This window comes from Oxyura jamaicensis, chromosome 1 (assembly GCF_011077185.1).
Source record: "Oxyura jamaicensis isolate SHBP4307 breed ruddy duck chromosome 1, BPBGC_Ojam_1.0, whole genome shotgun sequence".
Taxonomy (NCBI): domain Eukaryota; kingdom Metazoa; phylum Chordata; class Aves; order Anseriformes; family Anatidae; genus Oxyura; species Oxyura jamaicensis.
Window position 1 is genome coordinate 151,071,884 of NC_048893.1, and position 15,307 is coordinate 151,087,190.

A 15,307-nucleotide genomic window follows, 5' to 3' on the forward strand; every position below is an offset into this window, starting at 1 on the left:
GGGCTTGCAGTTTGGAATATCACAGTGAAAATGCACAGCAACATCTAACTCGGTGCAGCATTGATAAAACACACTGTGCTATCTTGAGAGAACATCTATCGAGGAAGAGAATAAAATAATTTCATGAGAAAGTATTAGGAATTAGGAATCCAATCCATTCCGTAGTATTTTATGCGCATTAGCCCAGATATTCTTAAGTGGCTGGCAATGTGGGTGCTACATAAGTGAGGGCTCATCAAAGGCTTGTTTTCAGTACCCGATTCACACTTTGATTTGAGGTAGATTTGTAGAGGCTTAACATCTTTGAAATGGGGTCTCAAGGTGATGGAGGATGAGCACGCAAAGTTGGAAATTGTGTCTATAAACTGACAGAATATATATGGGATGCTGAAGTGTATTCCAGTGCTGAAGTGTATTCTTCTTTTCTGTTAATTATAATGATAAATCTTAAAGGGTGTCTTTTTTCCCCTGTACATTCTTGTCCTTTTAATTCTTCAGTGATCTCATTACCTTTTAACGGAGTTGATTTTCTGCTTTAGTTTCTAGTGAATTTAAGTAACTTCATGCAATGGCCCCTTCACTTTGATTTCTTCCCCTGTGTTGGACTGAGGGGGGGAAAATCATGATTTGTTTTGTTTCTGGAAAACACTGTGAACATGTGAACTATCTGCAGCTGCCCTTGGAAAAGGGCAGTGATTTATTGAGGAAAACTGAATTGCAAAACCTTTTTCCTCCCCAAAATCAACAGCTTGACTGCGTTTAAATAACTGACTTTTCATATCCTTTCATCACACACAAAGACCTAATCCTGAGACTACTTGAGCCACCAATGTAGGCTGTGGCTGAGACCACCACTGAATGTGCCATTCCCTTCTCACCACACACAAAACACATTGACTGCAGCTTTATGAAGTGAAAATGCTGAAGAAAAGGAAAATGTGAAGGAGGTGTCCACAGTCATTTCTTTTTAAAAAAAAATAAAATAAAAGGAGGGAAAAAAAAAAGAAAGCTGCTGCATCTGGATATTAGGAACAAAAAGTGCCTCAGACTGGAATAATAGCTTGGGTCACTTGGTTTCGTATGTGCAAAAGAGTGGAACTGCCGTTGCTTGTTTCAGTACCGCTGACCCCTGCATTTTATTGTGTGAAGATGTCAGGGAAAGTGTGTAGAAGGAATTCCAGTATCTTTTAGTTTAACAACTACTTTGTTATTTTGTGATTCCTGTGAGGGGTAGGGATTTTTTTTTAATTTTTTTTTTTCAGTTTAGTGAAGTTTGTACGTATGTATGTGCGAGATGGTTTCAAGAGATGCTTGTGTTCATTAAAGAGTAGTTCTTTGTGTGTGTTTGCATGTGAAATATAATCGTAAAACACGTTGTGGTAACACAACCAGTGGTAAGATATGCATTAAATGCCAGCAAGTTCTTTATAGCCTGGTACGCAGAGCAAACCCATGTCTTGGAGACACTATTTGGTTACCCTTCTGGTGAGTCCTGATAGTTTTGTATGATGGTTATATCCCAAGACTGCAATTAAGCTGAGGTTTAAATAATAAAAACAAAGTTTAAAAATAAAAAGAAAAAAAAAATTGCTTGCTGGCACTTGACTACTGAAATCTCCCTGTCGAACTAAAATTCTAGCTGTACGTTCCCAAGATGCATATTACAGCATCTGCTAGTATATAATGAAAAGCCAATTAAAACTGAAAGAAAAATAGAGCTTTCTTTTTTATTATTGGTTGTTTTTGAACTCTAATTTGAGAGAAGATTGAAATGATCATTGTAAAAAAAAACCTTAATTTCTAGTATAGTCACTTGATACTTGTATGTACTTTCAATTTTGCCCTTTTTTTCCTATAGAATTCAAAAGGGATTATTTTAGAAACAAAAAAAAACCCTGTCTATCCTGCCCACCCTGTCATCATCCATCCCTCCCCCCTTCCCCAAAAGAGGGGTGGGAGAGGCTTGGGTTGCACTTGTGTCTCCAAGACCAACCTGCAGGAGCTGTGAGTTTAGCATAGACACTTGTCTAAATAATGCAGTTCTTCATTGACCTTTTGCTCCTCTGACATTGAATGCCTCGATTGTTAAATCCCAGTAGCCAATTAGTCTTCTTGATGGCGACCAGCAGTGGAGATAATCTATGCCAAAGCTAAGGCTGGTCTTTGCTCTGGACCTGTCTTATACCTTTGAATTTAAGGATGTCTTGCCTCATATGAGCTGCATATATACTCACGTCGTTCATATGTGTATAAGATAAGGCATGTAAAGTCTGGAGTCACTGCTGATAGGTAAATTCCTGTTTACATGGACCTCAGTTTTTCTCAGGAAGGCTAAGATCTGTTTTCACACAATCATGTGCAATCCATCCCAATCCTTTTCCTCACCCCATTTTTTCCTGTTTACGTGGGTGCATAGAATTTTTATAAAAATGCACATGTATCTCGTTTTCCACATATTAATGTCAAGCCAACAGATATCACTGCAGTAACAAAGCTAATTACAGTGGAAAAATAATGTAACTTTTAAAATATTTTAGGGTTTGTATTTATGTAGTAAGAAATTTGGAAGATGTAACCCCATATTTAACACAACAGGATAAAATAATACTGAAAAATGTGATTGCACTACCTATTTGTCATCTTGCTTCCTTTTGTGTCCTTTACTGCTATTCTTTTTCTTGTTCATCTTACCTCTTTTATTTTTAGTTTTTATATTTCATTTTAATGGCAGATACAGATACTACTTCTGTTACTGGGCTATTGCTTTCATTTTTTTCAATGAAATGTGGAATACTGACATTCCAAATACAGTACTTTTCAGAAAAATATAGCCAGCTTTCACTTGGTGGAATTCTGTATTCTTTGTCTAGAGCATACAAGTCTTGTAAGATGCACTCTTCCTCTTCATTTACCTAAAATTTTCTGCAGGTTGTGGCTTAGTGATAGAAAGACAAAAATGTAGGTTTTCTTATGGTATTTTGGCATGTCTGACTGAAATTAATACATACAAAATTTTGATCAGGTTTAAATCAGCTCTTCTCCATTTGACTTTCTTTGTTCTTTATAGGATTGCTCTCAATTACATTTTCAGCTCCTAGAAAGCCGTAGAGTTGTATGGAAGTCCACTAATGTGCCCCAGCTCTGTGTGATCTGGACTTTTCTCCCCTTTTGGTTCAGGTGGAATTCGTAAGAATTTCAGAGAGAGATTCAGTTTGGCTGAAAGTCTTTGTATGTGTTGGAAGGTATTTTTTTGATTGCTTGTCTTACTGTGAAAGACAGCGAAGAAGTGCTCTGATATAAGTGAAATTTCTCATTTTGGTTCATCTTTATATATATATATGTATTACTTTTTCTTTTGGTGCCCAAGTGGGGATTTTTATTATTATTTATATATGCTTACCTGACTTTTGAAGCATTATTGTAACCTTTCACATCCGTAGCTCAAACTGATTGTTATTTTTAAAGACTTTGGAAGATCATTAACATTTCTAACACTTCACAGTAGCTAGAGATCTTTTAATTCTGCTGTCAGTCATAGAGTGTAACAATCCTGTTCCAAATGGTGATAAGTACAAATCTTCTAGATTGCCTTAAACTACTGATATGCTATAGATAGGATGTGTGTGCTTACAAACAAAGTAGGATTTCACTGTTTGGCGAAAGGACTGGAGATTTTACTTCTGATTCAAGAGGGAAGGGGAAACTTTGAGGTAATTTGAATTATTAAGCCATATAACTGCTGCGTGTGTTAAATCAGGATGTGTATTTATGCCCCAAACAAACATGTGGGACAAAGAATTATCTTTAGCAGAAAAGACTGCATCTCATAAAAATGTGCTGCCAGGGTTATGTGTACATCACGTGCAGGATGTAAGAACTGTTTTCGTGCTTTTCATGAGATCCGACGCTGATACTGTGGCTGGCTGGGGAGCTCTTCTACATCTGATTTAAAAATTCCAGATGAGTTCCTTCTTCAAAAGACAGTGGCTGCAGAGTGGGAAGTTTCATACAGCAGAAGAGGAGAGTTCACTGGGGAACTGAGAATGTCAAATGTCCTTGGGAAGCTTACAGCTCTTTGTCTTACATTTACATTACAAGTTTTGTATCACTTATAATTTTTGATTAATTTGGATTGCACTCTTGGAATTGTAAAATTCGGTGTGTGGGGATAAGCTCTTCCAAGGGCTAGATGATGGCTGTTCCCACACACTCGAAGAATAGGGTGCTGAGTGCATTATCTTCCACAATCATGTCCCATTTTCATTTTTTTTTTTTTTTTTCACACTGGGTTTTGAAATCAGTCTAATGTTTAAACAAACACAGCTCTTATTATAAAAGTCACTCCTTTCATGCTAAAATAAAGGATTTAGATCTTCCTTTCAGAAACTGAGAATGCGCTGGCTTTGGTATCTGATCACATTGTCCATTCTTCTGTTCAGCATAACATAACATGGGGAAAAAATCAGTTATCTTACTGATAGAGGTCTGAATTTGGGGGTCAGACCTGGTATCAGTTGTTTGCTTTGGTATGTATGTGTGGATGGTTTTCTTCAGAATTATGAATCAAGAGTTTATTCTGAAAAGGAAAGTAGTGTTTTATCGCACTACTGGAGCTGCAAAGCTCTGGGAAACTGGGGGGGGAACACCAAAAATGGGCTAAAAAGCATTTTTTCCATCTCTGCTAGGAAGGGGAGTAACCAGAAAAAGAACAGAAGGTAGTGTATTTTAAATAGCAAGAACAAACATTAAAATGCTTAAAAGCTTGTAACTGATGTCAGGCTGAAGGACCGTGTTACTGAAGAACTGGTATCCTTTCCAGCAGGAGAGCCCGCAGTTCAAATGTAACAGAAAGCTTTTAAAATTGCTGAGATTGAATTGAACTGACTTCTGGCCAAACAATTAGACTTGGCTGAGCAGGAAAGGTCACAAAGTTGAAAATGAGGTATTCTTAGGGCAGGTGGGGGCTGCTCTGGCATCAAGGGCAAGAGGCCTGGGGCGGAAAAGTCCATAGAGCTTAAAGCCAGAGTTGCAGCACTGCAACATACAGAGCAGCTGCGTTTGTGGTGAGCAGAATTTTGCCAGACATTTGGAAGAACTGGGGAAAAATATGCACAGTAGAGACAAACAGGTTACACTAATGTCATCGTTAGTTCAGAGGAATCCCTTGCAGGGACGGTGGATATTATTTTAGTAAATAAGCAAATGGACTATCACCCAGTAAGTAACCACACTAAGTAATGCTGATGGCCCATCTAGATCAGTGTTCATCCTTCAGCATTGGCAATAGGAGATGCTGCCTGGGGAGACCACGGGAGCCCGACTGCTTCCTGTGGCCCGTTCCCTTTTTGATACCTCAGTATTGGCCATCTGGTGATGGAGGTGTCAAACTGCCCTTATTGTATGCACTTTTTTTCAGCATTTTGTATTGGCTGTGAGATCTGCCTCCTATAATCTGTTATGCAGTGAAGTGTTTATTCAGTTTTGATTTTATTCTCTGAAAAAAAAATATATCACTGAAGGAAAAAACTCTTTTAGAAGGGTTGAAAGTAGAATAAGGCCAAGGACAAATATTGGTCAATCAGTCTTTGCTGATGAAATACTAAACATATGAGTAAGAATGAAATAGGAAATGCACCATGTGTAGTAGTTTCTTTATTCCTTAATTTCCTTAAGAAAATGCCACCCATTTGGCAGCGGGGACTGGCAGAGGGGTTATAAAAGTGTGCTGGGAACCTTGGAGTAACTGGGTCAGCCAGCAGTGACCACACATGCTGCTGTTACTGAGGGAGCATGGGGTGTGTTAGACTCCTTGTTTACGTACAGAATCCCTAGGCTGATAGGGTGGAAAGGGATGTTTTCCGCTACCTGAGAAGAAGAGAAGCTCTGGGAGGGTTGGCTGGTGCCAGGCATTTTTCTGTATGGTTATGGGCAGGTTCTGGCACGAGCTGTTGAGAAAACAAAGCATGTGCGTACGCGTGTTGTACACTCTCTGCTTGTTTCCTACTTGTTTCCTCAAACGACCAGGTGAAGTTGTGCCTGGCATCTGAGGTGTTTCGCGGGAAGATGTATTTGTCGTGATACAAAGGGCACTGTAGTTCGTGGGAGTAGTTTTTGTGCCTGTGTATTTTTTTTCCCTTGGGAGAGGAACAGTATAAGGATAGCCAAGGGACTGTGGATATTGAAAGAAGAAAAAAATCAAACCTAAACAGCAAAATGTATTCACTTCTTATTAGTAAGAGGAGAGAAATAATTTTTGTAGGGAAATCAAAGTAACACTATGACAAGCTCCCCATTAACTTCAAGAAGAGGAACTCTCTCCTATGGATCCTCGTTGCTACGCTGTGCCTTGCTTGCCCAAATCACTGAGAATACTTTGTGTAGACATGCTTAGTGGGCACTAAGTGCCATAGTAGCAAAGCATTTGAGAAAATCAAATTAGAGGTCCTAATGGGGAGTTTTTACTGCTCATAAATAGAAAAATAGGTTGTGCAAAGACGTTTACAAGCATAGGTGTCGGCTCTGTCCTTTTTCCTGAACGGGTCGGTATTGGAGACGATGGCTTCCACGTGCAGTGGATATGAACAGGAGCCGCATGTAGAGATGCGTAAATAGAGGCTGTGGCTTTGGCTCCGATAAAAGCTTGTGTTTTCATGGAAAATCTCTGTTAGCTGGAACTAAGTTATTGCCATGGTCAAAGGGCCCTGATGACAAACTTCACGAGTGAAGATAATTTATTGTTAAAAGGAAAATAACCTCTATATGATGTAGGAATTTCATGCAAACTTTTAAAAGATGAATATTTAGAGAGTCAGAAAGTCCAGAGCTTGCTAGTGCATGTGTTTCTAAAGCATCAGTACTTGGAAGTCTCAGACAACGTATGGATATGTATGTATTTTGAGAGCTGGGGCTGAGACCTGCATGAGATCTTAGCACAATGTGCCAGAAAGCCTACTTTAACGTTTATTGTAGGGTGAAAGAATAGTGATGATAGGATGCTGTTTAAATACAACAGAATGGTGGCGGTGCCAATGTATTAAAGAAAACACCCTTTTTGCTGTAAGGTCACTTGTTAAACGTTTTAAAGAACACTTGGACACAGTTCAACATGATCTCAAACAAATATTAAGGCTTCTCACTTACTGGCAAAATGCATGCCAAATGAATAAGCATGTTGGTTGCACAAAAAAGCATCTACCCTGAGGAGCTAAGTGTATGCTTGTTCACTTGGAAAAACAACGATCCAGAAAGGCTATCTCATAGAGACAAGAATAAATAGAAGGTACTAGCATTAAGAATGTGATTGCTAATTTCAGACACATTTCCATGGTAAATCCGACAGACGTGTTCAGGCCATTTGCAGTGACATGGATTTACTCACATAACCTCGTGGGCTTATTATTACTAACAGCAAGATTCTGAGGAGGAGAGAGCATCTTATACAAGATAACACGAGCTTGCTGTTTTTGAAGCTTGCAGTATTTAGCTCTTACATTTTTTTTCTTTCAATCACTTTATCTGAAATTAAAATTTTAATTTATTTCCAAGCTATGCTTTTTTCCCCACTTTCAGTGCTGTGGTTGTCTTGTCTTTTCTTTATATTCCCAAATCTTCTTGTGGATATGCATTTTCCTAAGGTTAAATTAACGCTGACTGAGGGCTGTCATTCCCGTCGAGGATTCATGTCACTGGACCGTGTCTGAGATGTCTTTCAAATGTTGGAGTTATATGCAACATTTTTCCTCCTCTGCTCATAAGTCTTGCTTTTTCTAGACAAATCTCTTGCTGATGGTTCGATGCAAGCAATAATGTAAACAACCATATTTCTACCTTTTTTAATCAGTTTGGAAAGAAAAAGCATATATTCAAAAGATAATTTAAAGACAGGACTCCACAGTCACTTTATCTGAGTAAAACGAAGTAGGGCTGTTTATGTCCGAGGATTATTGTACAGAGGTAATGGGTTTCTGTGTGGATGTTTTCTGTTTTAGCAATAAAGAAGAAAAAAAAAACTTAAAAATCTACCATGTGGTTAGATATGCTGCGCTGGATGCAGCTGGTCCAAGCTCTGATGTGCTCATTACGATGTCTCCTCACTGGGGCAGCTTGTCCTCTGGTGTGCCAGCACAACCAACCACGCATGTAGTTGGGCTTTAACAGAGCTGCGTGACGGTTGGTCCAAACAGTCTGGTTTGAAAAAGCACATCCAAAAACAAAACGAAGCAAAAGTGTTCAAGGAAAAGGAAAATGTCAGAACTGGATCAGGGATTGATTGTGCGTGCAGTTATTTGGCAGAGCCGATGAGGAAATAATTTTAGCCAGGGGAAGGGGAGGAGGAAGGGGATGCCAAGCGTGTATGGACAGAGTGGGGTTTTGTAGTTTCTTGACCTGGCTTTGTTTCAGACAGCAGAGCCTGACTGAGAGTGCCCTACGTTAATGCAGTTAAGGCTGCTAACTCAAAATCCTGTTTATGAACAGTTGCTGTTATTAAATTAGTATGGCTTCCTGGCAGTGTCCATGGGCTGATAAATCCTTGGAAGCGCATCTTGGGGTCCAGGGAAGAGGAGCTGGGGGGAGGTGTGCTTTGACTTCCACTTAAATATTGATAAAAACCAGTGCTGGATCACTGCAGTCCTTGGGTGGGAATTGGCAGCACGTTCAGTCATCAAAATTTAGGTGTCTGCCTGTTGGGCTATGGATGCTTGGGCTGCAGTCAGAGGGCACCTGGTCCAGTTAGTTGAGTGTTTCTCTAGAGCCTACTGTTGGGTCACTAGTGTCCACTTCAAGGTTAGCTCTATCACTTTCTAAACTTAGGTAAATGGGGCAGGAGTTTAGCTGTGTAGCTCACATGTGGACCCCTACATTCAGGTTTCTGAGTCTCAAGTCCCACCTCTTGGGCTCCACTTGCATTTTTCGAAGTCAAGCATGAAATACTGAGCTTGGGGCATAACTGGTACAGAATAGCAGTGATCTGTGGATGGAAAGGTGGACGTTCTTCTGAGACATCTTTAACTCTCCAGATTTTACATGCGCATTTCCGTCTGTTGACTTTAATGAGTGGCCCAAATGGTTTACAATTTCTTGTAAGATCTCTAATATTAGTTAAATGGTGTAGTTTATGCAACAAAAGGAAAAGCTTACAGCTTGTGATTTGCAAATCTTGTGTTTTTCCAGATTTTTATGGTTCTTTTGTTACCATTTCGTTACCTTGCATTAAATGCTTTTTCTGTTGTGTGGTTGGGATAAGAAATACCTTGTTCTTCCTACAGCAAAACCTTTCTGAGACAGAAACTCCAGGATATCACTCATAGTATCTGTAAGAGTTACAAATCTGTAGATCATCAGAAGATGAAGGGAAGGCACGTGTTTCACACATGAATGTGCTGATCAGAGCATTCACTTCCCCAGAGGCTTATAGGAGGCTATGCTTGCTCTGGTGGAGGACTGCAGTAAGACAGGAGGTTTCTTGAGGAAAAATAAGCTACAGGGAATGGTGTGGCTAACCAAAGGATGAGGAAAGCCTCTCAAGACTTCTGCAAGCAAGGCAATGACACCACCAGAAACAGCACAGGCTTTTCTGTATTCTCAGGATAAAGTATGTGGTCTAAGGACTGCTCCATGAGTGTGACATTCTTCTTTCTCCAGGGAAACTGAAGCAAATTTGAATGTGGACACATTGGGAAGCAAATTAATTAGATTTTCCCTCGCATCCAGGTCTTTTCAGTCCTGGTAGCATCTGCATCTGTTGATTTTTGTGTAAGATGGTCTTGTTTCCAGTGCCGCGTAGATAGCTATAAAATGCAATTACTCGGCTCCTAATGTTTTTTTTAATTTCTCCATTGTTTTCTGCATGGTCATTAAAAAAGACTTGTAAGTGCTGCAATTAAGAAATACGATAAAAGATGCTGGTTTTATAGGCCGTATTTCTTTGATGTAGGGAAATTTCCTATTGTGCTTAGCCATTTGATTTTCAACCCTAAGCTGATTCTGCTCGACAAGGTCTAGACACGCAGTCCTGAGCGTTTCTTGCTGTGCAGACTGGCTACCTCGGTCACTGCTTGTCTCCAGAGAAGGGAGCAGTCGGACCGCTCGTGTTACCATTACCGTCAACCTGCTGATTTTCTTGGGTCCTCCTGCTAGCACACGGTGATTCTGCTAGAAGTTCAGCCGAAGAGGTTGGTTGTCTGTTGTGAAACTCAGGAACTAGAACCTTTGCCTTACCTCACACAGTAGCTGCATGATTAGAGTCTGCAAATAGTTGTGTCTGGCTTTCAGACTACTTCATTAAGAGTTAATTTATATGCAAGTTTGGTTTTCCAAAAAACAACACACATGACTGATCCACCCTATCATAAATTTTTATAATGATAAGGTGGTGCAGGCTCATCTAAAATTCCTTCCAGAGGCGGTGTCAGATTTTTATTTTAGTCATCCTAACCATCTTTTCCTTCCCTGTATTTTCATCGTAGCAAGGCTTTGTTTACACGAGCTGGATCCTAATAGTTCTATTCCCACCTCTACCGGCGCTTCGCAACACATTGTAGATTATTATCACTAAAACTTCAGTTTAGCGCCTTTTTTTTTTTTACGAAATGTTTTATTTTCCTCGTAATTCTTTTCCTTGAAGCAGCTTTCCTCGATGTTTCCCTTTTTGTTTGTGGCTGATAGTGTGAGGAGGCAGAACAGAGACTGCTTTTCGTGCCTGCCTAGGGATCAGACAGATCGGCTCGCAGTACAGCAGAGGTCACTGAGCGAGAAGGGGAAGGCAGGAGACGAATAAACCAGGTTTGGGAGTGAGTTGTCAGAGGGAAGGAACTGTCTTGGATCTCTGTTGAGGATGGAGGTGGGGGAGCCTTTAGAAATTAGGTAACATGGATGGCCAAAAGGCTTGGCAGAGACAAGGAGTAGTACTGGGGAAGCAGTTGTCTAGAGAGTAGGAAATTTGAAGGACAGGAATATGTATTTCCCTTCTTATCCCTTCTTCACAATAAAAACAAAATAGCTCGTGGGGTTCTAATGAATGCTTCAGAAGTAGAACGTGTAGGGAAGGGCTGACAGCAGCGCTGCTGAGGAGTCAGGGTGCTTTGTTTTGCTTTGTGCTGACATAACCATTCGCGTAATTGATCCGAGTGAAACACCGTGCACTCTCACTGCCACCTTACCTCTCCATGATGAAATCTAGGTAAAGTGTTTACAATCTACTCTGTGCATCTAGAAGGTCGAACAACACGATGCCATCAGTAACTTCACCCACTGATGAGCAGTGGAGAAGTACAATACAGCTTCCTTCAGAGCTCCTGTCCCACACCTACCCTGTAGCTATTTTTCTTAATAGATTTATGGGACCCTATAGTGTGCTTTGAGGATCTATGACATGCGAGGCTGTTACGCTGATAAATCTTCTATCATGAGCTAAGATCTTGCCTAGAGCCTAAGACTTAAATTGTGCTGACTCATGCAGTTGTAATGCATAAGGTGTGTGGGTTTGCTCTTCAGTCAGGTGAAATTAGGGTAAAGTCGGAGAAACCTCGAGAAAGCACAAATGCAGGGGAGAAGGTTGTGCTCGGTTTTGGTTGTACAGGGTGTGGGGAGGCTACCAGAAGCGTAACAGGAAACGCACTGCTTGATACACAGTTCCACCTAAAGTATTTGAAAATCCGGGTAGCTCGCTGCTATCCAGTCTGAGCTGTTTGTTGCTTAACTGCTCCAACTTGAGGCATCGATAATGGGACAGACGCCTGCAAGACACACATGCTCAAGATACAATGGTCACTGAGGCATTTTTGGCATCCAAAAATCAAGCAAAGAGAAAATTCAGCTGGAATCCACTTACGCATCATATGTGATGATGAAGAAGGTGGCTTCTACACAGTCTTTAAAGAGATATTTTGGAAAATACTGCCAGCTCTAAGAAATTTGTTAATGAATATAATACAGGGACTTAGCATTGAGCTGGAATTTCTGTGGTCTGTTTTTTGTACAGGGTGGGTTTCTGTTTTGTGTGTTTAGATGTTTTTTTCCCTTTTCCAGGAGCAAATAAGCACACCCTGATTTCAGTATGCCAGGAATCCCCGAGCTGGTGTCCTGAAAGGAATTTGTGTGCAGATACTGTTTTTTTTTTTCCATGATATATTAAAACTGAAAGTTTGATGTGAAGGATGTAAAATGGTCTGCAGTGGTCTACATTTTAACATAAAATTTAATTGAAAAATTTGGGCTGGGATCCACTGACGTAAACAATGTAATTTCATTCCACACTATATCTAGTTTTCTAAGAGGAAATTCAGGCCTAGCCCAGCCATCCATCCTTAAGCGAACCTGGTAGAACTAGCCTCTTGTGAAGCTTTTCATTGCAATGTTTGACAATGTTTTCTTATTGGCAACGTTTCACAATACTGTCCTTTGGAAAGAGAAAGTTCACTTTCTCTGATACCATGTTTTCTTCTTACATGAGGCACAGTTGTTTCTATTAAAGACTTAATAGAAAAGTGTGTCGAAAGTCAGTCTTTCAGTTGTCAAGTCTTTTAACTGAAAGTCAGTCTTTCAACTGTCTTTCTTCTGACCTGGATAAAAACAATTTACCAGATAGCTTGGGTTCATCAAAGATGATTTATCTATTCCATTAATTACTTTCTATTTTGTTACAGCAGTCACAGAATAGCCCATAAAGTGAGATGCTAATGTTCAGTCGATGAATTTTGTAAAGATGTTTCTTAAATAACAAATAACAAATAACAAGAAAGCCATAAACTGCACAATTAGTCAATTTATGTATTACTGTAAATTCTTCAAGTTGCTTAAAATTAGATGTAGTTCATGTTACACAATGCATCCACTCTAAAATTTGGTAGTTTTGTTTAAACATTTAAGTGTTTCAATAGTGTTAAACGGTTTTATACATGTTCTAAATTAAGTTCTTCTGGCAAATATTTTTTTTTATTATTTTGTTTCTATTGTGTTGCAGACTCTCCTACAGATTTTTGGTGTGGTAGCTGTGGCTGTGGCAGTGATTCCTTGGATACTCATCCCCTTAATTCCGCTATTTATTCTTTTCATTTTCCTTCGACGATATTTCTTAGACACTTCAAGAGATATTAAACGTCTAGAATCCACAAGTATGTAGCTTGGTGGGACTTGATGTTAGTTTGAACCCTGCTTACTATTATGTGAAATGCTAGCATTTTATAGGCAATCCATCAAAGATTCTTTTGTTAAGAAAATAGCTTCCTTATTGCCTTTCTTCTCAACTAGTGACTTACATGCTTAACTCCTGTTTCATGTAATGATAAACCTTAGGTATGTCAGTTTAACAATCTATAAGTAAAGTTAGTTATGAGCATGCTAAGTCACTGGTCTTACATGCATATATATTAATGGTGTTTTTGATGTAATCTGATTCTCGTGCCTGACTTTAACTTGACTAGGATAGGAACTACTAAGCATTACCAACAACAAACATGTTTGCCTCATGTCATTAATAAACCTCAAAGAATTTCTTTAGTGACAGTAATTGTTAAAAATTGAAGACCTTTTTTTATAAATTAATTTGCCTGACTGATTCTGACAGAGTAAGAGGACTTTGGTCAAATATATAGCATATTTACTCTAAAAGTATGTGGTATGGTAACTTGTATGGTTAAATACAAAGGATTAAAGCTTAGTGTGGTACAAAAAGAATTAAATGTTGCCCTTGAGCTATTGCTACGTTACTCTCATTTCCCTTTGTAGCTCGAAGTCCAGTGTTCTCCCACTTGTCATCATCCCTCCAGGGACTTTGGACTATTCGGGCTTTGAAAGCAGAGGAAAGATTTCAAAAACTATTTGATGCACACCAAGACCTCCACTCAGGTTTGTGATGAATTGACGTGAAAAATCAAATACTTGCTTTGTAGGAGGGAAATATCTTTTGCCCTCAGCGACATGTATATAATGTACATTAAAATCAGTAGGAGCTGTGCATTTGTCTCTTTAGGGTAAAATTTCTATGTTAGAACAAAAAAGTTATTATCTGTCTAGATTTTGAGAGTTTACTTTGGGCTGTAATATAATTTGAAATACCCGTGCTTATGTTTTAACAATGTCTAAGATAAACATTTTAAAGTGTGCCTGATAAGAATATTTAAAGAATCATTTTGACATTTTCCTGGATTCCAGCTTTAAAGGGGGGGTTGGGGGGGGGGGGGAGGATGACAAGTTGTATTATGAAGCATTTAATATTAAGTAATGTGCTAGGAGTGGGCAGAGATAATTAATATCTAAATGATCATCATAGAAATGTTTTGTAAATCCCTCTTCTTTTTTACTTTGAGTGGCATTCAGGGCTTAAACATAAAAACAGTATTAACATGACGAGAAGGTATAAAATATTAGTATTCTGCAAGCAAAAGAAATATGATTTAAGTTTGCACTGAGTTTTTACTATCCATCAATTAAATACTCTGTATTAGAATGTTCTTCAAGGTGCAGCAGAATGCAAGTTTGCAATTCGGTGTTTGTTAGGTAAGATCTTGAATTTCCCTGTCATGAAGTATACGAGTATATCCTGTGGATTTTACTCATTTATGGACTGCTAAGTTTTCAGACCAGAAGAGACCAGATGATCTTTTCTGACTCAGTGCTTATCACATGCCATAGAAACGTGCCCACCTAGCTTTGTGATGAGCCCAGTAATTTGTGACTGAGAAAACACACCTTCCAGGGAGGCAGCTCTAGATTTCAATTTCCTGTTTCTTAGTATTTTCATCTTGCTACTTATTTGGCCAAATCAATTTGTCAGTAGCTGGTAGTAAGAGAACATGTTGGTGTTTAAATTTTATATTAAAAGGCATCTTTATAAACTGCATATGTAAGTTTCACCATACAAAAGGACCGTGGCCTTTTTTATAAATATTTTCTTGTATTTTAGGGTCAGGTCAAAGGAATATAAACACTGTTTTCCAGTCTAGGTTATGCATCTATCTGTAACCAAACTGTCAGTTATCCTCTTAATGAGCAGTTTAGGAATCTGCTTTTGAGATGAAACTTCAGTGCTTAAAATTGCCCTGTTTTGTGCACCTACATGCTTGATGTTTTTCCCACTGAACTAATTGGCGTATGCCACTTCGCTTAGTGTGCATGTGATTTTAGGTCCTCGGACGGAACAGTTTGGGCCTGGGCAACGAAGGAGGCCAACAGCATCCTGAGCCCTGTCAACAGGAGCACAGGCAGTGTAAAGAGAGATGTGATTATCCCCCTCATTTAGCGTTTGTTAGACTGTATCTGGAATTCAGTTTTGCAACCCCAAATACAAGAAACATGCTAACAAACAGGA

The 15,307-nt window shown here is 39.2% G+C and overlaps 1 protein-coding gene across 3 annotated transcripts in view; it reads left to right on the top strand.

The window, feature by feature from the left end:
• The window catches only part of ABCC4 (ATP binding cassette subfamily C member 4), a 149,464-nt gene that overhangs the window by 85,643 nt on the left and 48,514 nt on the right, over positions 1–15,307 (top strand). For all 3 annotated transcript variants that reach the window (XM_035319247.1, XM_035319254.1, XM_035319259.1), the window contains 2 exons: positions 12,962–13,112; positions 13,726–13,845. In XM_035319247.1, coding sequence (XP_035175138.1) covers positions 12,962–13,112; positions 13,726–13,845 — 271 coding nt within the window. The remainder of the gene's footprint in view (positions 1–12,961; positions 13,113–13,725; positions 13,846–15,307) is intronic.